The sequence below is a fragment of the Poromitra crassiceps genome (genome assembly GCF_964638095.1).
Source record: "Poromitra crassiceps genome assembly, chromosome: 4".
Lineage (NCBI taxonomy): Eukaryota > Metazoa > Chordata > Actinopteri > Beryciformes > Melamphaidae > Poromitra > Poromitra crassiceps.
The window spans coordinates 24,776,517-24,803,259 of NC_139626.1; the positions used below are offsets into that span (position 1 = coordinate 24,776,517).

The 26,743-nt window shown below is 43.6% G+C and overlaps 1 protein-coding gene across 1 annotated transcript in view; it reads left to right on the top strand.

Moving 5' to 3' along the window:
* The window catches only part of taok2b (TAO kinase 2b), a gene marked incomplete at its 3' end in the record, with an annotated part of 47,028 nt that overhangs the window by 3,265 nt on the left and 17,020 nt on the right, over positions 1-26,743 (top strand). The window contains exons 2-12 of the mRNA XM_083636320.1: positions 7,667-7,807; positions 13,488-13,559; positions 13,672-13,773; positions 13,864-13,909; positions 14,068-14,164; positions 16,746-16,859; positions 20,074-20,165; positions 21,283-21,376; positions 22,779-22,860; positions 24,571-24,738; positions 26,393-26,599. Of these exons, the coding sequence (XP_083492446.1) occupies positions 7,676-7,807; positions 13,488-13,559; positions 13,672-13,773; positions 13,864-13,909; positions 14,068-14,164; positions 16,746-16,859; positions 20,074-20,165; positions 21,283-21,376; positions 22,779-22,860; positions 24,571-24,738; positions 26,393-26,599 (1,206 nt within the window). The 5' untranslated portion in view covers positions 7,667-7,675. The remainder of the gene's footprint in view (positions 1-7,666; positions 7,808-13,487; positions 13,560-13,671; positions 13,774-13,863; positions 13,910-14,067; positions 14,165-16,745; positions 16,860-20,073; positions 20,166-21,282; positions 21,377-22,778; positions 22,861-24,570; positions 24,739-26,392; positions 26,600-26,743) is intronic.

Genomic DNA, 26,743 nt, shown 5'->3' on the forward strand with positions numbered 1-26,743 from the left:
ATTATAGAAGTATTATTTTCTTTAAAATATAGCTATTCTGGTAATGTGGTGAAAATCTGTATTTTTTCATATCGCAATATATATCGCAGGGGCGGGGAATATCGCAATGTCAGTTTTTTCCAATATCGTGCAGCCCTACCTTAGATGATTATTAAGTCTGTGTCTGTCTAAACTCGCGTCAACAGGGGGCTCTCTCTCTCTCTCTCCTTACCGCCGGACCGGATAAACGCGGAAGTGAAACCCAGAAGTGAAACGCAGCTGCCTGCCTTCACCCGTTTGCGCTGCCTAGCAACATATCATAAACAATGTGTGCACGCCACGCATACTCTCGCGAACATCTCTCGTTATATTCTAACAGGTTTTTGGAAGTTATTTTGTGGTTATGGCCGAAGTGGCTGCTGCAAACGGTTTCATTTCACTTCCTGATCTTCCCTGGCCACAGACAGACTAACACTGGCCGATTCACTCGGGCTTCAAGCGAGACTACTCTGCGTTGGTCTCGTCTACTATTAGAGGTAAGATGAGATGCATTGATATTAAATTTATACTGTTTAATAACAATCGAAAAAGTTGCTCGTAGCTGCTTTAAAGGAGAATTTCGTTTTTTTTTTACCTGGACCCCTCTCCTCACATTAATTATGATCTGACGACTCACCCAGTGATCTCCGCAGCGTTTCTGGCCATCCTACGCGTTGTTTTGAGATCAATACTCTCCAAGCCAGTCGTAGAATGGAGCTCCGTGGGGGCCAAGTGGCAGCGTGTATTTCCTCGATCTAAATAGACAGTTTTATTCCCATTTTCGCCACATATCGTCATAATCTCATCCCTCAACAACCACCGGACTGCTATTTTCCCCCGGGCTCTTTACAGCGGTAAAGAGCGCCGAGCGGTAGTTGTTACAGGCATGCCAGGAATTCCAGGCATCCCATTTCCGCCTGTCGGTCGACCCGACAGACAAAAATGGGATGCCTGCAACCACCAGTGAAAAGAGCCCGGGGGAGAATTGCAGTCTGATCGTTCCTTAAGGCCTAAACAGACTCGTCCGTCCGCCTCGAATTGGAGCCGTCTCGCCGTCTGCCGGCGCCAGCGAGCCCTACACGCTAGGACGTCACTACACCCTCCCCCCTCCTGTGGAAGCTCCGTGGGAAAATGGCGACGATTGAGTGCAAGGCAGTCTGAATGAAATTGAATGTAACGTTCCCAATTCTATGTATTAAATTCTAAAAAACGACCCTCAACATTTGGGAAGGCTAAGCCACACAACTAGTTCGTTATAATCTAACGTCATGCTTCGAAGACGACTTTACGACGATGAGGACGGTAAGGACTGCTGACGTCACGCACGTATCGTCGCCACTGAGTCATATTTCCGAGCAGCCCCCGTCAGCCGACGGCGCCCCCTCCCCGCATGACGGCGCTCCACCCGCCGTCATACGGGGAGGGCGGGGCGAGGCTCTGACGGATGAGCCGAGCGGTAGTTGTTACAGGCATGCCAGGAATTCCAGGCATCCCATTTCCGCCTGTCGGTCGACCCGACAGACAAAAATGGGATGCCTGCAACCACCAGTGAAAAGAGCCCGGGGGAGAATTGCAGTCTGATCGTTCCTTAAGGCCTAAACAGACTCGTCCGTCCGCCTCGAATTGGAGCCGTCTCGCCGTCTGCCGGCGCCAGCGAGCCCTACACGCTAGGACGTCACTACACCCTCCCCCCTCCTGTGGAAGCTCCGTGGGAAAATGGCGACGATTGAGTGCAAGGCAGTCTGAATGAAATTGAATGTAACGTTCCCAATTCTATGTATTAAATTCTAAAAAACGACCCTCAACATTTGGGAAGGCTAAGCCACACAACTAGTTCGTTATAATCTAACGTCATGCTTCGAAGACGACTTTACGACGATGAGGACGGTAAGGACTGCTGACGTCACGCACGTATCGTCGCCACTGAGTCATATTTCCGAGCAGCCCCCGTCAGCCGACGGCGCCCCCTCCCCGCATGACGGCGCTCCACCCGCCGTCATACGGGGAGGGCGGGGCGAGGCTCTGACGGATGAGTCTGTTTAGGCCTTTAGGGAACAGTTTATGACGATATGCGTCAAACGGGAATAAAACTGTCTATCTAGAAATTCGTCAGTGCTTGGTATGTGGATCACAGACAGACAATGGCTCTCATAGAGTTCTAGGTAGACTCAGCTCAGGTGCTGAGGATCATTAATCAAAATCATCACCATGGTGATGGGGTGTGGACTAATTACAAAGAGACTAAAGCCTGGATTATGCTTGACGCTTTGGCCGGCCGCACGGAAATGAGAGACACGGAATCCTGACGAGGAAACGTGTGGAGCTTTTATACTCTGTGTGGGTTTCTGCAGGCGGAATTGAGCGCGAGTCTTGAAAACTCCACTTTGTCCGCCCAGCCGCGTCCGCGTCCGCGTAGTTACAAAATTCGGCGTGCGCACGGCCGGTCGAAAACCGTGCGCACGGAGCCTTGCGGAGGGGCGTGTCTGCTGATTTGACATCACTTTTCCGCGCGGACACTCGCGTTCCTCGCTGATGCGGAAAGCATAATGAGACCTTAAAGCTATGCAGTTTTTGACCCAGGCTATACAAATCATGAAATAGATTATACATACGGTATATATATGTTCACCTTCTTAATACACAAAACACATTTCAACAGGAAGTTTTACATTGATAAGTTCATATTCTTAATACAAAAACATTTCATCATGAATAAGTATACAAAGGTCCTATAGGTAGCATTGGAGGGAGAGATCTTCATTCATGCCCCCTGGGTTAACAGACTGCAAATAATATATCCATCTAGATTCAGTTTGAAGGAGTTTAGTTTCTAGATCACCACCTCTTCTAGATTTCTTAACTTGTTCAATTATTATGAAAGACAGATCTGCTCTGGAGTGACCGGCTTAATGTCTGGCAATGGGAGACTTAATGTCCTTACGTCCGATGGCACTCATATGTTCTATAATATGTGTGCGAACTGATCTGGAATTTCTTGCCTACATACTGGAGATTACACTTACAGGAAATCATGTAGACTACATTAGATTAACTGCAATTGACAAATTGTCTGATAGTGTATTGTTTGTTAGTCACTGCACTTTTGAATGTGTTCATTTTCTTTGAATATTTACATGCTACACAGTGTGTGCAAGGGTAGAAGCCGGTGACTCCATCCAACCTCCCCGTGTGTTGCTGGGGCGGTATGTAGCAGTCTGCCTTCACCATATAGTCTCTGATGCTTTGAGATCTATAGTTGGAGAAAAGAGGAGGATCAGTAAACAATTTAGTCCAATTCAGAATCACTATAGACTCTATAGTGAATGCTTTCCACAAAATCATGAATAATGAAAAGATGGTTACGTCAAACGCGTCAAACCGCGTCAGACACACCCATCCCCAGCAACCAACCCAAGCAGCTGGCGAAACATGGCCGCCTCCAGTGTGGCTGTTGACCGTTTCAAATGATAACAAAACAACCACTATTGCAATTTGCAATACATGTCCCACAAGGTTTCTGAGATTAGGGGAAAGTCTGAGCTGGCGTTACGCTAAACCAAACGTGGGGAGGAGGCAGCGGATTTGTTTGGCGTTAACGTTAGCTGTTGTAGTGGCTAACGTTAGCTAGCTGGTTGTGGCTACCTAGTTCAGCAGGCAGCGGTCCACAAGCTTGTTGTGACCAAAATCCCCGCATTTAAAGCACTTCATACTCCCAGAGCTGGCGTAAACCATAGAGCATAGAGAACCTCATGCATTACTCAAAATGAAACGTCCAGGGTTTGTGTCTCCAAAAGCAACTAACGCTAACGTTACATGCAAGGTAATGTGAAGCTAACGTAGCTAGCTGCGGGGCAGTCATGATCTATAAGGAAAACGAATGCGCACATTTACATAAAAGTCAACATCACATACGTGTCTTTTCTTTAATCTAGAGGCATCATTTTTCAGTCAAAAGTGAAACGACACAGTAGAACACACTAGACACACTATAGAACTGACCCCAATGCAAAATTCAGACAGCTTATATGTTGCCGGTAACGTCATGCCAATAAGAGTCTAAATTAGGGATGCACGATATATCGGCAATCATATCGGTATCGGCCGATGCTAGTCATTTTTTAACATATCGGCATCGGTCCGATGTTACCATGTTATTATCGGTTATCGGTATCAGCCAAAATGTTCACATTGAGAGGAAACAATGAGGTAAATCTATGATTTATGGGCTTTTCCAAATGTTTTGGAAATAAAGAAATGCATTACTTTTTCAAATTCACAGTGTTTACATGTGTTTTTCACTATGTACAAAATGTGATTATCATAGAAATGTGTTTTTATACAGATCATATCGATATCGGTAAATATCGGTTATTGGCCATAACTAGGGATGGGTACCGTTCACATTTGAACCGATACCGGTACGATACCGGTCCCTGGAATTCGGTACGGTACCCAAAACGGTACCATTTTCGGTACTTTACACGCTCTAATAACAAAAAAATTACAGTTGTAAAAAAAAAAAAGTCCAAACTTCTCAGAGAGAGCGGTCGGTATTCACTAAAGCCTTCATATCTCAGGCTCTGTAGCACATAGAAACATAAAATAAAAAGCATTTGAGAGCTTAACCCTTTGGCTTTTCGAATTATATTTGTTCTTTATCTTTAATTTTTTTTATCTTTAACCCCTAAAAATAAAAAGATTCTAATGCATTTTAAGAAATGTTAATAAAGATTACGGAAAATGTAACCCTTCCAAATAAAAAGCCACGGGTTTAAGCTCTCAAATGCTTTTTATTTCATGTTGATAGCTACTATACAGGCTGAGGAAATACGTTATGTTGAACCCTTGACAATTACTGCAGCAAGAGTAACGTTAGCGATCTCTGTTTTGCAGTCGTTGTGAAGACAGTGAAAAGCCCCGTTATCTAACAACCACAACAGCAGTGAAACAACTTATCCAGCTAACGCTAGCTAAATTAATTAAATAACGTTACCTGATGTTGTAGAAGTCGATGCCTCTCTCAACGTTACAGCTGAGGAGGTGCTGCTAACGTTAGCCTCGGTGCGATATCTGCTTCATTCACCCTCAGCCTATCTAAGAAGTTACAGTCTTCAGCATTTAGCTAAATATATCTTGTGTTTGACCATGCTTCCTCAAGTTTGAGGTGTTTCCCTGGCCAGCTTTGCAATTCACATCACAAATGTTGCAACTAGTGTTGTCTGAGCCTATCTTGGTAAAGTGTAGCCACATTTTCGGCTGGTCCTGTTTGTTGATGTTTCAGGTGTGTGTGACGTACTGACGTAACGCGCTCTGGCGTGTTGCCTTAAGGTTCTGTCGGAATTTCTATTTTACCCACTCTCTTCTATTACGGTACTCAGATGCGTTCAAGTACCGAAATCAGGTACAGTCTGATTTCATGTGAACTGATACTCGGTAGTACCGCCCCCTTTCGGTCGGTGCCTGTAAAAGTACCGAGTTTGGTACCCATCCCTAGCCATAACAGCAATGTTAATATCGGTTATCGGGATCGGCCAAAATTTTCATATCGGTGCATCCCTAGTCTAAATTACTATGCCTTTTATGTTTTATCTGCAGACTAAGCAGCTAGGCTTTCGGTTCTATAAAAGCCATTATTTTTTGTATTGACTATTGAGTGATACACTTTACTAAAACAATCATATTATATCAGAAGTGTTGTTTGTGTTCACAATAGTGATGTCAGATTTGCTTAGGTCAGAGCTATGGAATATTAAATCATCCATCTTTGCTCACTACATCTGCCCTTTCTTTCTTCTTCTTTTTTACCCCAGCTGTGCATAAAATACAGGTTAAGAACTTATTTTTTAATACAAAATTGTGAAATAATTATCGGTTTATCGTATCGGTTATCGGCCAGGAGAAGCATATATTTATCGATTGTATCGGCTCTAAAAATCCATATCGTGCATCCCTAATCTTTGGTCTATATTGCCCAGCCCTACTAAGATCTTTGTTGTCGTCAGTGTTGGGGCTAGTAATGTGTTTTAGTACTAAATGACCATGTTTGTTTTTCAATTATTGTAATCTGTTAGTAGTTACATTACATAGAATATTTTTACTCACTGACTTTTTCATGTATACACGAAACTTTACAAAATATTTGATCATGGAAATTTGGTTTAAAGTCATGGAAATCCATTGGTCAAAATGTGTATGAACCCTGAAGGGTTAAATTGAGCATTTATGAGAGATTTAAAAAATATCGAGATATATATCGTGTATCGCGATATAGCCAAAAAAAAACATTGCGATATTCTTTAGAGGCCATATCGCCCAGGCCTACCCTGAACCCTCAACCTCTGGCAACCTACTGCCAAAGTTGCCCCCTACCAGCCCACCCTAATGTAGCAGGCTAAAATCGGGCCTGGTCTACATTGCACTTCTATTGAATTGAAAATAAATCTAAAATTCAAGATCACAAAGTACATTTATTTGCATTAATTTGATTCCCAATCACGACACACTGGTAAGAATTATTAACCTGTTAATCCCTAAGCCTATTTTTCAGCTCACCTGCCGAAAATGACATGCCCGAACTGAATGGAGTATATCTCCACAACTACAGGGTATTTTCTGAAAATTATTTTTTTCAAAAGCTAGCCAACACCTATGAGATTGCTGGAGAAGTGTCAGAATCAATTACAAAGGTACTGTATCAGAGTAAAATCAGTTGGAACATGGCAAAAAATAAAAAATTCAAGCTCCGCCTAAAAAAAAAACACTATTTTGGATGAAAAGCACCTGAAAATCATGGGTTGGTAGCCAAATTATTCTATGGAGCAGTAGACTAATAATATCCTATGAGTGCTTGTATCAAAGCAAATCCTTAGAAAGTGAACCAGATCAATTTTACAGATGATTTACTACATGTAGGCCCAGACGGACCTGATCTGGGCACATTTTGGGCATCATGGGTGCCATTTGACTTTTCTATGGTAGAAGACTGAAATACCTTTTTTTTCTCCTATGTACATATCACTATAGGCACTCAGTTAATATGCGTTATGGTTTGAATAACCCTCAAGCCTTATATCTGTATTTTTACTCTGTGAAATGCATCAAAAGGGCTTCTTCAATTTGCCTGCAAAGCCTGGGGCGATACGCAGAGGGATATCTCGGGACCCCATTGGCCGATTTCGATGATTGACACCTCTATGGAAGCGTCAGAGCCAATAGAATCGACGTGAACTGAAATAATTTACGTCAGGCAGTTTTCCAGGAAATGTTGTCTGACTGAACCCAAAGCTCGTCTATTCTGTGAAGATGACCACTCCATGTAAAATCCTCCATATGGCTTTGTAAACACGATGACTGTAAAAAACAACGCTTTAAGATGATGAAGAGGCATTAGGAGTAGCAATTAGTAGCGTTTTTATGAAGTGAAACACAACTTTTGATTGGAAAACAGCAAAGGTAAGACATGGCATTTTAAACATGCGATACAAAGATGGCGCGATTAATCGCGATTAACTATAGTTAATTGCAAGATTAATCGCGATTAAGAAAAGTAATCATTTCACAGCCCTAATGTACATAATAGATAATCCATGTTTCCAACATGAATTGTCCAAACAGATGATCACCAGTGTGTCCCTCCCTCCCACCCTAGGCGCTGGCCATGCCATCGAGTGTGCGGGCCGGGAGCCTGAAGGACCCGGAGGTGGCTGAGCTCTTCTACAGGGAGGACCCCGAGAAGCTCTTCACAGACCTGAGGGAGATAGGTCATGGCAGCTTCGGAGCGGTCTACTTCGTAAGTTACCTTGTTGAGATTTGCAACAGCGATGGGAAACTTGGTAGCCCACTGGCCACACCTACCATGCATGCTAGGGGTACTCCGATTGATCGGTGCCTTGATTGATAACGCTCGGCTCTCTTTCCCCCTCCCTCAAACTGACTTCACCCCTCTCTTGTTGTCTCTCTCTCTCTCTCTCTCTCTCTCGCTCTTCCTCCCTAAGTCAATGTTAGACTTAACGTGTTTTTTTTTAATCAAGTGCTAGTTTGACACAAAGTACCGTAAATTCCGGACTATAAGCCGCGGCTTTTTTCCCGTTTTTTGGCCCCTGCGGCTTATATAACGGTGCGGCTTATCTATGGATTTTTTCAGAAAAAAAAATACAAATACAAATAAAATCTCTCTTTTTTAGCACTCTTTCTACCTATAAATCCACTTCTGTTTTAATTTCCTCTGTTGCCCTCTTTTCACCACACCGCGGACACTGTGTGCACTGTCGAAATAAACAAAGGTGGTGTTGTGTTATGTTGTTTTGTTGAAATGTTACGGTAATACGGTAAATGGGAGCTTCCTCAAACAGCCAACAATCCCCTCTGTGCGTGAACCCTTACATATGGTAATTACGGTAAGCAAACGGCCACTCGGTGACCTCCAAAATCGATGGATTTTACAGGTTACACAGCTTCATCAGCACATTTTATGTGCATTGCTTTGCTGCTTGTTTTTTCGATTATTTTTTTGTAAAGCACCTTGAATTGCCTTTGTGTATTAAAGACTTGACATCATTGGCGGAAATCAACCGGTTACTCCTACCGGTTCAAAGTTCATCAGCCGCCCGGAATCACAACAAGACGAGCAGTCTCTCACTTACCATGGGGAAGGTACGCAGAAATTCACACGACGCAGCTTTCAAGCTGAAAGCAGTCAATCTCGCACTAAAAGAGGGAAACAGAGCAGCAGCGCGTACCCTGAGCATCAATGAGTCGAGGGTGAGACGTTGGAAGAAGCAGCAGGAGGAACTGTCTCAGTGCAAGAAGACCAAAAAGTCCTTCAGAGGTCATAAAAGCAGATGGCCGGAACTTGAAGATTCCCTTGAAGACTGGGTGTTGACCCAGAAAGCAGACGGCCGAGGCGTTTCCACGGTGCAGATCCGACTGAAGGCCAAAACAGTCGCCACCGAAATGAAAATTGAACATTTCAGAGGTGGGCCATCTTGGTGCTTCCGATTCATGAGACGAAAGGGACTGTCCGTCAGGGCGCGGACGACTGTGTGCCAGCAACTCCCTCCCGACTACCAGGAGAAAATCACAAACTTCGGCGAATTCACACAAAGGAAGATCAAGGAATATTCCATCGAACCGGAGCAGATCATAAACATGGATGAAGTGCCTTTGACGTTCGACCTGCCACTCACTCGCACTGTTAACAAGAAAGGTGAATCGTCGATCACATTGAGAACCACTGGGCACGAGAGAACGAATTTCACTTGTGTTCTCGGCTGCACAGCATCTGGAGTAAAGCTGCCGCCAATGGTGATTTTCAAGCGGATTACCATGCCGAAAGAGAAAATTCCCAGTGGGATATGCCTCAGAGTCAACAAGAAAGGGTGGATGATGGAAAGTGTCATGAAGGAGTGGTTGGCTGAGTGCTACGTCAAGCGCCCTGGAGGATTCTTTCACCAAAAGAAAGCTTTGCTCGTTCTCGACAGCATGAGGGCTCATATAACGGATTCCGTGAAAGCAGCCATCAAGACCACAAACTCCATTCCAGCTGTGATTCCTGGGGGCACAACGAAGCATCTGCAGCCACTCGACATCAGTGTCAATCGTGCATTCAAAGTGGCACTACGCGTTGAGTGGGAGACGTGGATGACGAGCGGCGACAAATCATTCACAAAAACAGGGCGCATGCGAAAAGCAACTTTCGCTCAAGTTTGCCAGTGGGTCCTGACAGCGTGGAGGAGTGTGAAAACATCCACGATCACCAACGGGTTCCGAAAGGCTGGACTGCTGCGTGATGAAGAGGAGGACGCCGCCACAGCTGAGGGCCTTCAGAGGCTGTTCGATTCCGACAGTGACGAAGAGGAGTTCGTTGGTTTTGAGAGCGACAACGAAGGAGAGAGGAGAGTGGTTGACGAAGCCACCCTGAACCTGTTCGTTTCCGACACTGAAGTTGAGGACTTTGCTGGTTTCAGTACGGAGGAAGAAGAGGAAGACGAGGATTAGTGACTTGACTTTGACTCTGTTTACAGCCGTTTGCTGCACCTTCACCTAAAAGATGAAGACAAGGATTACGGTACCTGGTTTCATTGTTGGCAGCACCTTATCCTTTTGAGGATTGTTATATTATTGTTTTCCAGTTAATTTGTTTACTGCACCTTACCTTAACCTTTTGAGAATTGTTTTATTGTTTACAGCACTTTATCCTTTTGAGGATTGTTTTATTGTTTACAGCACATTATCCTTTTGAGGATTGTTTTATTATTATTATTATTGTTTTATTTTTTATAGCTACGGTATTTATTTTGTTGAAATGTTAATAAATGGGAGCTTCTTATAGCCTACCGTAATGCTTGTTTTGTTGAAATGTTAATAAATGGGAGCTTCCCCAAACAGCCATCTCTTTCCCGACATTCCTCTCTGTGCACGAACCATTACATATGGTAATTAAACATCAAAACACCCGCGGCTTATAGACCGGTGCGGCTTATATAAGAAAAAAATAGTCAATTTTGGTGCTGCGGCTTATATACCGGTGCGCCTTATAGTCCGGAATTTACGGTACTTGATTTAGTACTATTGATACAGGTTAGTTATTTGTTTGACAAATGGAGGCATTTAAAGTACATTATGTAATTTTCCAGCCATCCAGGTAATGGGATCCTTTATTAGCCTATATATTGACAATATAAGACAATACAAGAAAACCCCCCCACACATACACACACACACACACACACAAACACAAACACACACAAACACGGTGTGACCAAATCACGTGCTGTGTGACCAACTGAAAAAGGGCTCCAGTGGAAAGGTTAGTTGGGAACCCTGCCCATCCCTATTCACCTTATGTTCCAACACAGGGGTCAGCCAGTTACTTCCTATTGTGTTTACACTTCCTGTGACAGTACAGTACTAGTGACCAGGTAAAACAGACGGTGTTTTGAACAGGAAGTCATAACACAACTGGGTCAAGTGGGCGGGTGAATAATGGAGGGAAAAGTTTGAAATAATGTGATATTGATTTGAAGTCATATTGTCTCGCCCTACCATCACATTCTACAGTGACTGAAGCTACGTCGATACTTTTTGTTTTCATAGGGAGTTTTTCTGTCTTGAAGTCTAACAAGATAATTTCACCAAATTCAATTTGATCTGTTTCCAAGACTGACGTGTCACAAATCATATTATTTCCATACTCACCGTGATGTGCTGGAGCTCTCCCATCATTGTAAGGACATAATGATAATTGGAAGCATTAGCACATCAATTTAGATCAGATTTTGTCTGTTCAAAGCTATCTAACATGTAAACTACATTGCGTGTGTGTGCAACTTGCAAGGCCCAACTGTAAAGGCACTGAAACAAGTAACCTTACAGCTTGAGTACTAGGGCTGCAACTAATGATTATTTTCATTATCGATTAATCTGTCGATTTATTTTCTCGACTACCGTAAATTCCGGACTATAAGGCGCACCGGTATATAAGCCGCAGCTCCAAAATTGACTGTTTTTTACATATATAAGCCGCACCGGACTATAAGCCGCGGGTGTTTTGATGTTTAATTACCATATGTAAGGGTTCGTGCACAGAGAGGAATGTCGGGAAAGAGATGGCTGTTTGGGGAAGCTCCCATTTATTAACATTTCAACAAAACAAAACAAAAGTCAGGTCACTAATCCCCAGACAAAATCACACAACAATAGGCTATATGTGCAGCAAACGGCTGTAACCAGAGAAGTCAAGTCACTAATCCTCGTCTTCCTCTTCTTCCTGCGTACTGAAACCACCAAAGTCCTCATCTTCAGTGTCGGAAACGAACAGGTTCAGGGTGGCTTCGTCAACCACTCTCCTCTCTCCTTCATTGTCACTCAAAACCAACGAACTCCTCTTCGTCACTGTCGGCATCGAACAGCCTCTGAAGCCTCTGACGGCCCTCAGCGCCAGCTGTGGCGGCGTCATCCTCTTCATCCCGCAGCAGTCCAGCGTTTTGGAACCCGTTGGTGATTGTGGATGTTTTCACACTCCTATAATATTCCGTGATCTTCCTTTGTGTGAATTCGCCGAAGTTTGTGATTTTCTCCTGGTAGTCGGGAGGGAGTTGTTCAGTAGTTCTCGCCCGGATGGACAGTCCCTTTCGTCTCATGAATCGGAAGCACCAAGATGGGCCACCTATGAAATGTTCAATTTTCATTTCGGTGGCGACTGTTTTGGCCTTCAGTCGGATCTGCACCGTGGAAACGCCTCGGCCGTCTGCTCTCTGGGTCAACACCCAATCTTCAAGGGAATCTTCAAGTTCGGGCCATCTGCTTTTATGACCTCTGAAGGACTTTTTGGTCTTCTTGCACTGAGACAGTTCCTCCTGCTGCACCTTCCAACGCCTCACCATTGACTCGTCGATGCCCAGGTTACGCGCTGCTGCTCTGTTTCCCTCTTTTAATGCGAGATTGACTGCTTTCAACTTGAAAGCTGCGTCGTGTGAATTTCTGCGTACCTTCCCCATGGTAAGTGAGAGAGTGTTGCTTCTACTGCTCGTCTTGTTGTGAATATTCCTTGATCTTCCTTTGTGTGAATTCGCCGAAGTTTGTGATTTTCTCCTGGTAGTCGGGGGAGGGAGTTGTTGGCCGAGTGGCCGTTTGCTTACCGTAATTACCATATGTAAGGGGTCACGCACAGAGGGGATTGTCGGGAAAGAGATGGCTGTTTGAGGAAGCTCCCATTTACCGTATTACCGTAACATTTCAACAAAACAACATAACACAACACCACCTTTGTTTATTTTTACAGTGCACACAGTGTCCGCGGTGTGGTGAAAAGAGGGCAAGAGAGGAAATTAAAACAGAAGTGGATTTATAGTTAGAAAGAGTGCTAAAAAAGAGAGATTTTATTTGTATTTTTTTTTTTTTTTCTGAAAAAATCCATAGATAAGCCGCACCGTTATATAAGCCGCAGGGCCAAAAAACGGGGAAAAAGCCGCGGCTTATAGTCCGGAATTTACGGTAATCAATTAGTCGTTTGCTCTATAAAATGTCAGAAAATGTTGAAAAATGTCGAACAAGATGACATCTTCAAATGTCTTCTTTTGTCCTGACCAACAGTCCACAGCCCAAAGACAATCAGTTTACTGTCATAGAACAGAAGACTAAAGAAACCAGGAAATATTCACATTCAAGAAGCTGGAACGAGATCATTTTAATCTTTTTTTCTTTAATTCTAAAATTAGTCTAAACGATTAATCAATTATAAAAAATAGTTGACGATTTCCACGCGTCTGATGAGACATCAACTGTGATGTCACTCAGGCAGTTGTGTTGTCATCAGTGATGTCACTCGAGCAACTGTGATGTAGCCGAGGGTGCACAGTTGCACGATGGCACCTAGGTGGGTGGGCGGTGTGTCTGTCTGTCAGTCACGATTTTGAGAGCCCGTAGAGCGGCCGATTTCCATAACCCTTTGTTAACCCTTTCCATTTTAGGCCCATGATATCCGCACCAATGAGGTGGTGGCCATCAAGAAGATGTCCTATAGTGGCAAACAGTCCAACGAGGTATGACCTGGCAACACTTAAATCCCTATTCTTAATTTTAGATGCGTTTAAGCTCAGTTTCTCTGTCACAAGTGTGTGCTTATCTATAAACATGGCCTTTGTCATGTTCCAGAAATGGCAGGATATCATCAAGGAAGTGAAGTTCCTCCAGAAACTGCGCCATCCCAACACCGTTGAGTACCGCGGGTGTTACCTGAGAGAGCACACAGCCTGGGTGAGTGTGTGCACTTACCATCAAGTATGGTCTCATGTTAAGTTTCCTAAAATAGCATGTTGTTTAACACTGCCTCTGTCTCTCTCCTAGCTGGTGATGGAGTACTGCTTGGGCTCAGCTTCTGACCTCTTGGAAGGTGAGTAGGAAAGCAGAGAATGTGCCAAAAGAGAGAAGCCGGTAATTAAGAACTGCTAATAACTTAATTATATCACTCAGTTGTTGGGGGGGGGGGGGGGGGGGTGATGTAATCCAGTACCGTAATCCTGATATTCCCTGATGTCTCTCTGCATCCAGTCCACAAGAAACCCCTCCAGGAAGTGGAAATAGCTGCCATCACCCATGGTGCATTGCAGGGTTTGGTGTATCTTCACTCTCACAACATGATTCACAGGTAACCCCTCCCCCTTTCTCACCATCTATTCTGCTCTCCTCCCCCACACTTCTGAGTCCATCCTCACCTCCTCCATCACAGTCTCATAAAATCATGGCCATTGAGGGACATGGTCTCAGTTATATGGATGGAGAGACTCGGGTTCCTGAGGACCAGCTCACTTAAGAAATGTTCAACCATCTGGGGCCCGTTTCTTGCGTACCTTGACAAGGTTAGGGCTGACGGGTGACTCACCCGGCTGGTTCCTCATAGAACCCTTGCGTGGGATCCCATGTACAACATCTCTTGCAAGTACATACTGTAAGCACCTCACGCGGCTGGTAGCACCACGTTGTAAAACATATATACATAGATCTATGCTTTTCTTTTTTTTCTTTTTCCTGAGTTTGTTCAATTTTGCTCTTTGTGTTCCAAGAAAAATTATATATATATATATATTAATATTATATAAAGATCATGGCCGACTCCACCCATCCAGGACATAAACTGTTCAAGGCCCTCCCCCATGGAAGACTGATGTCCGGCGGAACCAGAACATCTCGTCGCAGGGACAGCTTCTTACCAACTGTCATCCGCCTCTTCGAGACCCAAAAGCCCCCACAAATAAGGCTCTGGGACCCCCTCTAAAACGAGATGACGCATCTCAAGGGGTTTATCCTAATACATTTCAAACATAAGGACTCTATCACCTTCCCGGGGCCCCCTGAGCACAGCCGGCTGGACGATATCCTGCCCCCCCCATCATATGTCACTTTAAAAGACTATATTTTGCACTTTATATTTTGTCTTTTCTTTTTTCTGTATTGCGTTGTCTTCTAATATTGATGTGACTGCTGCGCTGCATACTTGCACTGTCAAATTCTTTGTTTGTAATCTGATTACTTACTGTGGCAATTAAAGTCGATCTTGAATTTTGAAGAGCGAAATTAAATGAATACAGTAGAGAACGCACAAACAGCCCTGCGTACGATAAGCTTAAAGTCCCTGCAAACCAAAGTCCACAAAAACCTTCTTAACTATTAAATTTAGGGTCTTATGTGAGTAATTGTGTGCCTCAGAAAGTAGGGGACATTAGTTTCAACCCTAACCCGAAAAAAAATAATAAACCAGCACAAAAACAATAGGGTTTCAGCCCCTTCAGGGCTTGAACCCCTAATAATAAAATATAATGGAAGTACATGCAGTTGTTTATTTTAATTATGGATCATAATACAATGCAATTCTAAATGCACTTTTATTTTAAAAGTAGCCACACAGTGAGAAAAAAGAAAGTGAGAAAAAATAAATCATGTATTGGGGAAAAAAAGTGATGCATCGATTTAAGATGCATCGAGATGCATCGATAATCGTAATCGAATCGAATCGTAGCCCTCTGAATCGTAATCGAATCGTGAGGCCAGTGAAGATTCACAGCCCTAATAACAATACATTTACCCAAAACAAATAAATGACCAAAAACTTCTCAATTTCAGTATTTTATTTAACCATCTCATTCTCTTTAACAGTCCAACATAAAATCTCTCAAATAAAATTAAAGCAAGAGCTTGTCCTCAAATAAAATGAATATAGTGCAATTCAAAATAAAATAGTAGAATAAATAAAATTCAAGTCACTTTCAGGAGGAATACCAAAAACCTTCTGCAATGTCAACTGAGTTTAGCAGATGATGATTTAACATAAAATCATCATCTTACCCGTACAATGGTGTGCAATTTTCAGTAACAGTGATCTTAATTTTAGAGAAAGACAAAATGCTCCATGTAAGATGGTCACACATCATCCAGACACAAGACTGTGTGTGTCTGTAGCATCCACACCCAACATGGGTCCATGTGAACGCATGGGAATGCCCACTGGAATCGACTGGAACGCGGCACGCGACCTGTTTAGAAGAGTGTGCTGACGTCAAATGACGCTCCGCTGATGGGTAATGTGGCTAATGTTAGCGGCTAACTGTTAACTTGTCGTTACTTAACATGGCAGTAAAACGCCACCAAATGACCAAATTGATTTAACTTTTAACCATTTCGATTTCCACTGTCCATACGGACCCCCAGCATTGGTTAGTTTATAACGTGACTATATTTATAATGTTTATAACGTGCTCCAGCTTCCGGTTTATACTATCAGTCTGAATACAGCCAGGGGTTGTAGCTATTGCGCAACACAGCACGGCTGTATTCAGCCCTCAATTATAAACCGCAAACCGGTCGGAGTACGTTATAACGTTATAAATATAGTCACAACGTTAACAACTAACCAATGCTGGGGGTCCGTATGGAAAGTGGAAATCGAAATGGTTAAAAGTTAAATCAATTTGGTCATTCAGTGGCATTTTAGTGCCATGTAAAGTAACGACAAGTAACAGTTAGCCGCTAACATTAGCCACACTATTTTTGTTTTGTGACGATTGGGACAAGGCGAGGCACATAGCGTGTGTCGACGTAATTACGTAGTCGACGTCATCGATTACATCGACTCGCCGGGACAGCCCTACTGACCTTACCTGACCTTACCTGACCTGACCTTACCTGACCATTCTCCTGCCTTGTATCAATATCTATCTCTCTCCCTCTCTCAGGGATGTGAAGGCAGGAAACATCTTGCTGACAGAGCCCGGCCAGGTCAAACTGGGGGACTTTGGCTCCGCCTCCATCGTTGCCCCAGCCAACTCCTTTGTGGGCACGCCCTACTGGTGAGTCGAGACGCACCATAATGCTTGTCCATCAAAACCGTACCATTCTCTAAATTGGGATCAGTGATTCCCAACCAGGGGTACTGGAGCAGCTTGCAGGAGATACTTGGAAAGATTGGGGATTACAACTTATTTCCAAAATGATTTAAAAAAAATAATATTAAAAATAATTTCGTAGTCCCATCTTGGTAAAACTGATGATTTTTCCCTCAAATGAAATTGGAATAATTGTATAAAAGGGGAGTCATTCATATGATTTCAATTCAATAATCTGATGTGTTCGTAGATGCCTACTAAAAGATTAATATGAGTTGGGGGAATCATTGACTTGCATGAGTCATGGGGTACTATTGGCATGGCAAAACAGCTCAAGGGGTACATAAGACAAAAAAAGGTTGGGAACCACTGAGATGATGGCTTGGAAAGTGCTGCAAACCCACTACTGAAAAACTGTTTTTTGCATGTGGATCCACTTGCCAATTACAGGGTTTTTCTAATAAAGTAATAATGTACAGCATGGGACTGTTGAGGTATTTTTATTCTGGTACATCCTGTGTAGGAGGCAATTTACACTAAGACCCACACTGGAGAATGACAGGGGATGTCCGGTGTTGCTACAGTACACACCTGACCTGGGTCAGACCTACACAAATCTACTGCCTTAGTTCCTTAGTAGTCACTTCTCTGTAGGCTGCTATCTTAATAAGATCATCAAAAGGAGATGTGTTAAAATGGCATTAAGTCATCTGTGACTAGACTTTATCACCGACCAGATTGCAACAACATTGATACAACGTATCTTCTCCTACTCAAGTCTACGGCACCAACTATGAGTTCTATTTTCACAACAGAGATGGGTAAACTAGCTGGTTAGAGTAGAGATCCAACAGAAAGTGTCTAGTGAACAGGATCACAGTGCTAAATAATAATGCTACTTTTTCATTTGTTTTATTGGGTGGTGGAGAACAAGACTTTGTAGCCATTATAGCAGAACAAAACATTGGACGTTGCTCACCTCACTGTCCTCCAGATTTGAGCCGTTAAAATGCGTGGGTGGGTGAGTACATTTGGACTGGAGTGTCTTGAAACGCGTGTCTTGAAATGCGTGGGAATCTTTTGTTCCAGAAGAAAGTACGGACGAGAAAGTAACTTTTGAGAGCCAGCAATCTCAGCAGCTGGCAAAGTAATTTGCTGAGTCATTGGTATTGACCAACTACCCTATCAATCGCTTTCATTTTGTCCTGTGAGCCGGTAAAATGCATACTTGCTGACTGTCTCTCCCAACATTCTTATGTGTTTTTTCTAATTCATCCCCTGTAGAATGTTGTATTCGTACCGTCTCTGTTTTGCAATGTCTGCCCCCTGAGATGTTTGCAAATGCCCTTGTATCGTGTCGTGTGGCGTTTTTGTCACACTCATGCAGGAAGAAGCCAATGAGGTGTGGCCCCATGAAGTAGGTTAAGCATTGAACTCTAACAACATGCAGAGTTTGAGCTTGAACCGGGTTAAATTACCTGGGTTGAATCTTTTTTACACTGACTGTTGACCCACATGGGTCACGGTGTGAAAGGGGTATCAGTTTCCACTGCACAAGCGCTACAGGTTTCCATTGTTATTGTATGTGAGGCAACCTAACCCTCGAGACGTTGATGTGTGCTGAATGGGCATTGAAGTGCTGAGCTGTGTTGGCCAAGGATAAAAGGAAAGGAGATGGGAAATAGTCTGATATCAGACTGAATTGTCAACTCGTTACACTCGTTACATTTCCATCTCCTAGTCTGTGGCCCTGTTTACACGGCAATGCTCCCTGCATAAAATGGCAAACTTTTTTGTGCGTTGGTGCCTTCTTTTTACACGGCAACGGCGTTCTTGGGGCTGAAAACGCAGAAAAGTGAAAACGGGTTCATCATCAAATCAGGTGATGACACGGCCCCCCTTTGCCATGGAAGACTGATAGTAAGACCACAAATGATAGGAGCATTCAGCCCTTACAGCCTTATGGCACAAGTGAATCGCTTTGGCATTCAACAAACATCAGTCTGATAAGGAGTTGCTAAAAACACATAATCTGCATTAAGTGCCCGCTATTAACGTCACGCTTATCAATGAATCACTCCCGCATTAAATAATTGAAGACCCTCAACTTGCGGCCAGATCCATCGATTTCCTCAAGTCCCAAGTGCTGCAAAGAATCCGACCTTTTTTTATGGAACTTTACTAGGTTTTTATTCTGTAAAGGACCAATCTGCAGCAGTTTATCACTATTCGTGTCACTCTCCTGTGGAAAATTCATTTAAAGTGTAATCCTATTAAGCTAAATCCATCCCGTTAGAAATGGACAAAATACAGGAGGCTAAGCCTTTTTACCTTCAAAATAAAAGCAGTAATTTATAACTGGGTAAATAAAAAACACAAACCACCACATTACTACGGTTAAAATTGACTTAACTGTCTGTGTTCTTTGTATTTCGGATCGCACACAAAAAAAACATTGCAACACGCGTCAATAAGGCTATTAAGTTGATTTAATTGCCATTATTGTGAAGGTTTTAACCAGCAGTTTCGATTTTATTCTGGCTCACTTGACGCTGCTCTGGAGTTTTTTTGCGTCTTCAATCTGCACGTGAATTGTTGTCACAAACGCTATGTATAAATGCGAGAATGCAACGACAGTTTTCCGTTTTATGCAGAGACCATTGTCATATAAACATGGCCTGAGATTGCACTGTGTTTACATTTCCCCCAGAATCCCCCAGGTGAATTCCATTTCAACTAACCAATCTCTAGAGCCCGAATCTAACGTTAGTTAATCCAGTCGGGAGAAAGCAAAAAATAAACATCTTTCCTTTGAATAAATACCTTGAAAGCAGAATGCCGTTCGGATTTCAAAGTAACTGGTGGTATTTTAAATCGATTTAAAACAACCTGGATAGCAGCATCATCTATGGCGGCCGCCATTGCTGTCGGCACACTTGACAACTGCTTAACAACCGCATTAGTTCCGCCCATTGCGCTGTTTATTGACACTGATCGTTAGTCCCCCTCGGCGCTCATTGGCTCGACATTCTGTCATCCGAGGAATTTGCATTTGCATATGACGATGCCAGACCAAGAGCAGCCAAAACACAGCTCCATGGAGAATGGGCGGATTTGAAGTTCTGGGCCCAGGCAAGCTGTGAAAGTCTGAATGTCTCTGTCCTGTCCCTGCATGCAGGATGGCTCCTGAGGTGATCCTGGCCATGGACGAGGGCCAGTACGATGGGAAGGTGGATGTGTGGTCACTTGGAATTACCTGCATAGAGCTGGGTAAGAGACTGCCACAAAATGGTCCACAAGTGCACTCATCGTCTCACCAATCTGAATGCATGCAGACTAGGGATGGGCATCGAATTTCGAATTTTCGAATAATCGTTGTTATTATCAAGGTCGACTTTTATTATTGAAATTCGAAAAAAAAAAAAAAAAAAAAAAAAAATTTAGTGAAATGTTGCATTGTCTCCCCTGATTCTAAGTATAGTCAAATCGCTATAAGCATTTTAAGCAAGGTTTATGGAAAAATGAATGGCGGATGAAATCCCATGAAGAGGGAGAGGGGGTGACTTTGGCACCCCTTTGGCACTCAGACCTGAGCCTACTAAATATTTAATGAACCACAACCACTCATGATTGTCAAAACTGTTTTTTATTTTCGAAAATGTCAATGTAAAAAAATTTAAAAATGTAAAAAAAAAAAAAAAAAATTTTTTTTTTTTTTTTTTACATTTTTTTTTTCTTCTCGAAATTCGAATTAAATTCGAATTTGGCCAGCGAATTTCGAATAGTGTTTTTGCTAGAAATGCCCATCCCTAATGCAGACCATTGTCCATTGCAGTCTTCTCTTGTTTTATTGTCCTCTCTCTTTATCCGTCTTTTTGTCCCTGTCTGTCTTTGTCCCTGTCACGCTGTGTCTCTGTCACGCTGTCTGTCTCTGTCCCTGTCACGCTGTGTGTCTCTGTCCCTGTCACGCTGTCTGTCTCTGTCCCTGTCACGCTGTGTCTCTGTCACGCTGTCTGTCTCTGTCCCTGTCACACTGTCTGTCTTTGTCACGCTGTGTGTCTCTGTCCCTGTCACGCTGTGTGTCTTTGTCCCTGTCACGCTGTCTGTCTTTGTCCCTGTCACGCTGTCTGTCTTTGTCCCTGTCACGCTGTCTGTCTTTGTCCCTGTCACGCTGTCTGTCTTTGTCCCTGTCACGCTGTCTGTCTTTGTCCCTGTCACGCTGTCTGTCTTTGTCCCTGTCACGCTGTCTGTCTTTGTCCCTGTCACGCTGTCTGTCTTTGTCCCTGTCACGCTGTCTGTCTTTGTCCCTGTCACGCTGTCTGACTTTGTCCCGGTCACGCTGTCTGTCTTTGTCCCTGTCACGCTGTCTGTCTCTGTCGCTCTGTAGCGGAAAGGAAGCCTCCTCTGTTCAACATGAATGCGATGAGTGCCTTATACCACATCGCCCAGAATGAGAGCCCTGTGTTGCAGTCCAATCACTGGTGAGTGATGGTGAAACGTCCAAACCTGTTTTTTCTCCCGCAAGCAAATGTCTGTTGTTGGACACTTAATTTGCCATATGAGTTTGAGTTGAGTATGAGTTTCACATTTCTTATTTATGTGAGCGATGTCTTCTAACAACAACAACACTTTTTTTCTTGTTGTTTTTTTACTGATATTTTGGGTTGTCTAAACATGATAAAAAGTATTTCAGAGAATGTGGAAATTGTTTATTGTTTTATACAACATTAACAAGGTGTGTATAAACTAAAGTGTATGAAGTGAATGTGACTGGTTTTAGTTAAATGATAGCTGACAAAATGCTAAGAGAATTTTACAAACACATTTTTAGAAAATGATTCAAAATGAGACTTGCATGTATCGACTAGGGTAGGCACGATGGACGATGGCATCGACCATCGTGATGGGCCGACCCCCCATCGACCTCTGAGCCTTCTACATCGGATCATCGTAATTAATTATCTGTTCGAATTCAAATTGTGCCGTTTTAATAATAAAAAGGCCAAGTCCACTTCCTGTGACGTGCAGGGGACGCGCCGGCAGCATTAAACAAGTGCGCCCAGTTCAGTTCAGGAAAGCCTCCACTCCCCCTCCTCTGCTCCACTGCTTCTCTGAACTGGGTGCGATTGTTTAATGTCGCCGGGGCGTCCCCAGCGCATGAGAAGTCGGCTGTGCTGTCAAAACTTTTTAAGACAAAGAAGAAACTTCACATTCTTTCCTGTTTTCAACCCAAAGTGAGTACAAGTCTTCAACTGTGAATTTAACTCGCCTGTTTCCAAAGTGAAAGTTGGAGTCGCTCCATACTAGATACAGCAGCTGCGTTTCTCTAGCCATTTATCCTAAACTCTCTCTAGGTTCAAAAGCCCACGCGAATCTAACGCTATATCAGCCAGTAATTCAGTCAGTTCTCTGCCAGCTAGTTAAATTCAACACACACACGTTAACGTTATTTGTTTTGCGCCGTTCAAATTGCTGGTAGTGACAGCCACTGCCCACTTCAGTCGCCTGGCTCTGTGCTGTAGCACAGAGCAGAGGCTATCAAAGCCCGCTGGTATCATAGAGCTCAGCTGTCCTGTGTTGTTAACGTGAACGCATTGCAGCGGCTAGCCAAATGGAATTACAGCAATGCAGCGACTTAATAAATAATTAATTATTCCCCCCACCCCCACTTGCGACGATGCCATCGTCCAAAACGATGTTTCACTGTAAAACAATCACGATGGGTATTTTCATGACATCGCACAACCCTACTATCGACTACAATTTTCTGCTTTACAGATGTATTGATTTGAATGATACTCAAAAACTGCTTGTATTGATCCATCATAAGTATGAAAATGGTGAATGGTGCCTTGTATAATTATCCTTTTGCCTTTTTTTCAGGTCGGATTATTTCCGTAATTTTGTGGACTCCTGTCTGCAGAAGATCGCCCAGGACAGACCTACCTCTGATGTGCTGCTCAAGGTACAAGGCTCTTAACTCATTCCACGCCATTGACGTGATATTAAATCAACCCATGTTTTCACCAACATGCAATAGATGGCGCTCTTGGCCAACTTATGAAGTGCTACTTCATCACTCCTAAAGTTGCCCAGAAGCCAGGGTTAGCCCCCGTTCACACAGGATGCCAAAGCAACGCTCAACCTAAGCTCTACCTACTCTGAACCCACAAGTTTCATTTAGGCGTCCTTGTTAACAGGCGAAGTCGTTCGCACCACCCACGCACGTGTCACGCTGAAGCCTCGCCGAAGCCACGCTCATGCCTTGCTCAAGCGATCGTTCAGGATTCAGGCCTATTTTCCAAGCGTGACGCGTCAAGCCAGGCATGAAGTCAATGGGAGTTGTGGGCGGGTTCAAGGCGCGCCGAGTAGGCGCTGAGAGGAAAAGAGAAGGCTTCTTGTGTGAACGGTTAGGCGTCCGTTCTGCTTGTGCCTGCTTCAAGCTTTTTCCCCGGGGCTCGACGCGCTGTCACATGGTCTTGCGACAGTTACATGTACTTGAAGCTGAAGGATTTTCTTCACCAGACGCTGGTAAACGCACACAAATCACTTATAGTAGATTAGTAATCCGCTTTGTGAACCCTACATCGTGAACATTTCAGCAGTTAGATATGGCCCCAGACCTCCACACATCAAGCTCCAGAAGCCGACGGCCCCCCGGGCAAGACGAGAGTGTGACCCGGCACATTCACTCTCTGAGTTTGGGGTGAATCTCTCCCTCGCTCTGCTGCACAAAAAGGAGTTTTTCTCAGCTTTCTCTGGACAGACAGGTGTTTCCGGGGGAAACGACCTACATTCAAGTGTCGATAACTAAAGAACAGAAGAAGGCAGAAACACATTTTTATATGAAAGTCTAGGCTCTCTTCTTTCTTTTGAGATATTCGGTGTTTACATAGTCATAGAAGAAAATATTCAGTGGGTCCCGGAATATCAGTGAAGACTTTCAGAAACCCTGGCAGGGAATGAGTTAAAGAATAGTTTGATAATCCTTCAACCAGAAGCAGAAGCAGAACTCGCCATCTTTGTCTGCTCGGAGTCCTTTTTGAACTTCCCTACAGCTGTGCAACAGTCTCTGACACAGGGGACAACCGTTGCCAAAAAAACTAATTCTGAAGGAATGGAAGTCATCCTCTTCACCCTCTTTCCAACTGTGGTTGACATGACCTCTGTTATACGGATGAAGAGACTGAGGTTAATGAGGACCAATTCACTCACAAAGTTTTCAACCATTTTGGACCCGTTTCTAACCTACCTTGATGAGGTTAGGGGAGACACGTGTGACTCGCCTGGCTGGTTTCTCATGGTCCCCTTGTATCTTTCACAAGCACATAAATACCTTCTGCGGCTGGTAATCATGTAATATTGAATCTTGATCTTATGTATGTTTTTGTTTTTTGTTTTTCCTGTGTCTGAGCGTGTTTGTTTGCCCTTTAATTGTTCTGAATTTTTTTTAATAAAATACTGGGGGGGGGGAATAGTTTGATGCTGTTCGGTACTCAGTCAAGGCACACCCCATTATCACTTCAGCAGAAATTGGCTTTATAGTTATGCAAAAAGTAAACAGAATAACGAGCTGCTAGCCAATGATAAAGTTGTCTGCCATTTGGAAATATTTTGGTTATTAAAAAATCCCAATCTCTCCATCCCTTCCCCCTAACCCCCTCCTCCATCCCAGCACCATTTCCTATGCAGAGAGCGTCCCATGACGGTTGTGATGGACCTGATCGCGCGCACCAAGGATGCTGTCCGGGAGCTGGACAACCTTCAGTACCGCAAGATGAAGAAGATCCTTTTCCACGAGGCCCACAACGGGCCTGCACCAGAAGGAGGCGAGGAGGAGGAGGTGAGAAGGGAGGGAGGATGAGGAAGAGGCCAAGAGAGCTTTAGGGAGGAGCGAGGTGAAGGAGAAGTGAGGGGAGCAGGGACTACATGAGATGGGAGGGGGGGGGGGGTTGGAAGAGGAGTTGAGGATGAGAGGAGGGATGTGGCAAGGACAAGATTGTAGAGTGATAGCTGGTAGACTACTGACCAGTACTGGCAAACATTCACTCAAAACATTACAGTGATTTGCTTTGACAGATGTACCTCTACCCTGATAGCAGTAATAACAACAAGTAACTTGCGGCGGCTTTCCTGTTACCCGAAAACTTGAAATCCACTGCCATATATCGCTGCAGAATCTCATCTATTCACTCACTTTGTATCAAATAAAAGCTGGTGTATAATAGTCCTCTTTTGTTCACTACTTCACCATTTGAAATAATAAATGTCTGTCTTCAGATGCTCAGCGTCCTCCTTTGCAAAGCAGACAAGTTTGTCAGAACTTCAGAAGTTAGTTCCCACACTGCCTCCAAAGATAGTCAGACTCTACTAAACCAAAATAAAGAAATGCTAGCAGGCGTGGAGTCAGACAACACTCACAAAAAAAATTATATATATATATATATATATATATATATATATATATATATATATATATATATATATATATATATTAATCAGAGGAAGAAGCATCTACTTGTGTCAGCCTAGGCCCTGGTCAGGAACTGTTTCTTAGTACCGGTACATCATGTGAACTTTGGAAGTTTGGACCCCTTCCTTTCTGTATAAAGAGCTTTGTTCCCCTTGAAATCCAATTGTCGTTGGCTCTTCCCTCACAGAGCTGTTTCCTCATAGAGGAAATGGAGGAATTCAAAGAATGTTGGGCTTTGAATGCATTTCTGTAGAGAGTATTTATATCTAAATGTTAGTATATTCCTATACACCGAATTACCGGGACGTTGTGTCAACAACAACCGGTACGTCCGGGTAGAAAACCTGCCAATTGATTTAAATTATGGCGATATCACAAACTTGAGTGATTATTTCTGTTGTCATTTTCAGCCGTAATTGTAACGTTAAAGATATATACGCTAGTTAAACACCTATCTGACGTTTGCTTGTGCTTATTTCATGTTCTGTGTTGACAAACCAAATCTCCCCAACAGTGACATCTCACCGCCGGGTCGGACTAGCTATTAGTTTTTGGTCAACTCAAGCTGTAATTATAATTTTTTATTCTGTGGCCAAACAGGTGAATTAGGTCTCCAAACTAACGTTAGTGAAAGTGTTGTTAATTAATGAGATCTGAAAGCATCAAACCTGCATTTTAGACAGAACCATTTTGTCTTTTATCTCAGTTGTTCCCCGCCCCCGTCTGCTCCCCTCCATTGAATTGTATGTACCGGTACTGTATGTGACGCAGGCGTTGTCTCCCCGGACGTTATTGTAAACAAACATTGTGATTTGGTCTATTCATGTCTGCTTAGTGAGGTGTTTCATATTGGAAAGCATATGAGTGTTATCTACAGTGAACTACAATTGCAGTACTACTCTTCCATCCTATGAAGTACAGTACAAAGACAGACACCGACTACAAACACAATCTTGACAGTGCTTTCCCCAATACCTCTTCGCCATCTCACTAAACGTCCTCCTCTTCCCCTCCTCTCGACCAGGATGTGGAGCAGTATATGCTGCGCACGGGCACAGTCAACAGCATGGAAAGCTCCCATTCTTTGCCATCCATGTCGATCAGTGCCAGCTCCCAGAGCAGCTCGGTCAACAGCCTGGCCGACGGCTCAGATGACAGCGGTGAGATGGCCATGATGCAGGAGGGAGAGCACACCGTCACCTCCAACACCTCCGTCCTGCACAAGCCCCTGGTCAGTCTGAATGTTGTTGCTGTAGGTGGATGGTAGGGGTGTCACGGTACATGTATTCGTCCCGTGAGTTTACGGTACGACCCTCACGGTACCTCGTTTCACGGTACATGAAACGACACGACGAATACGTCAAATCCAGAAGCA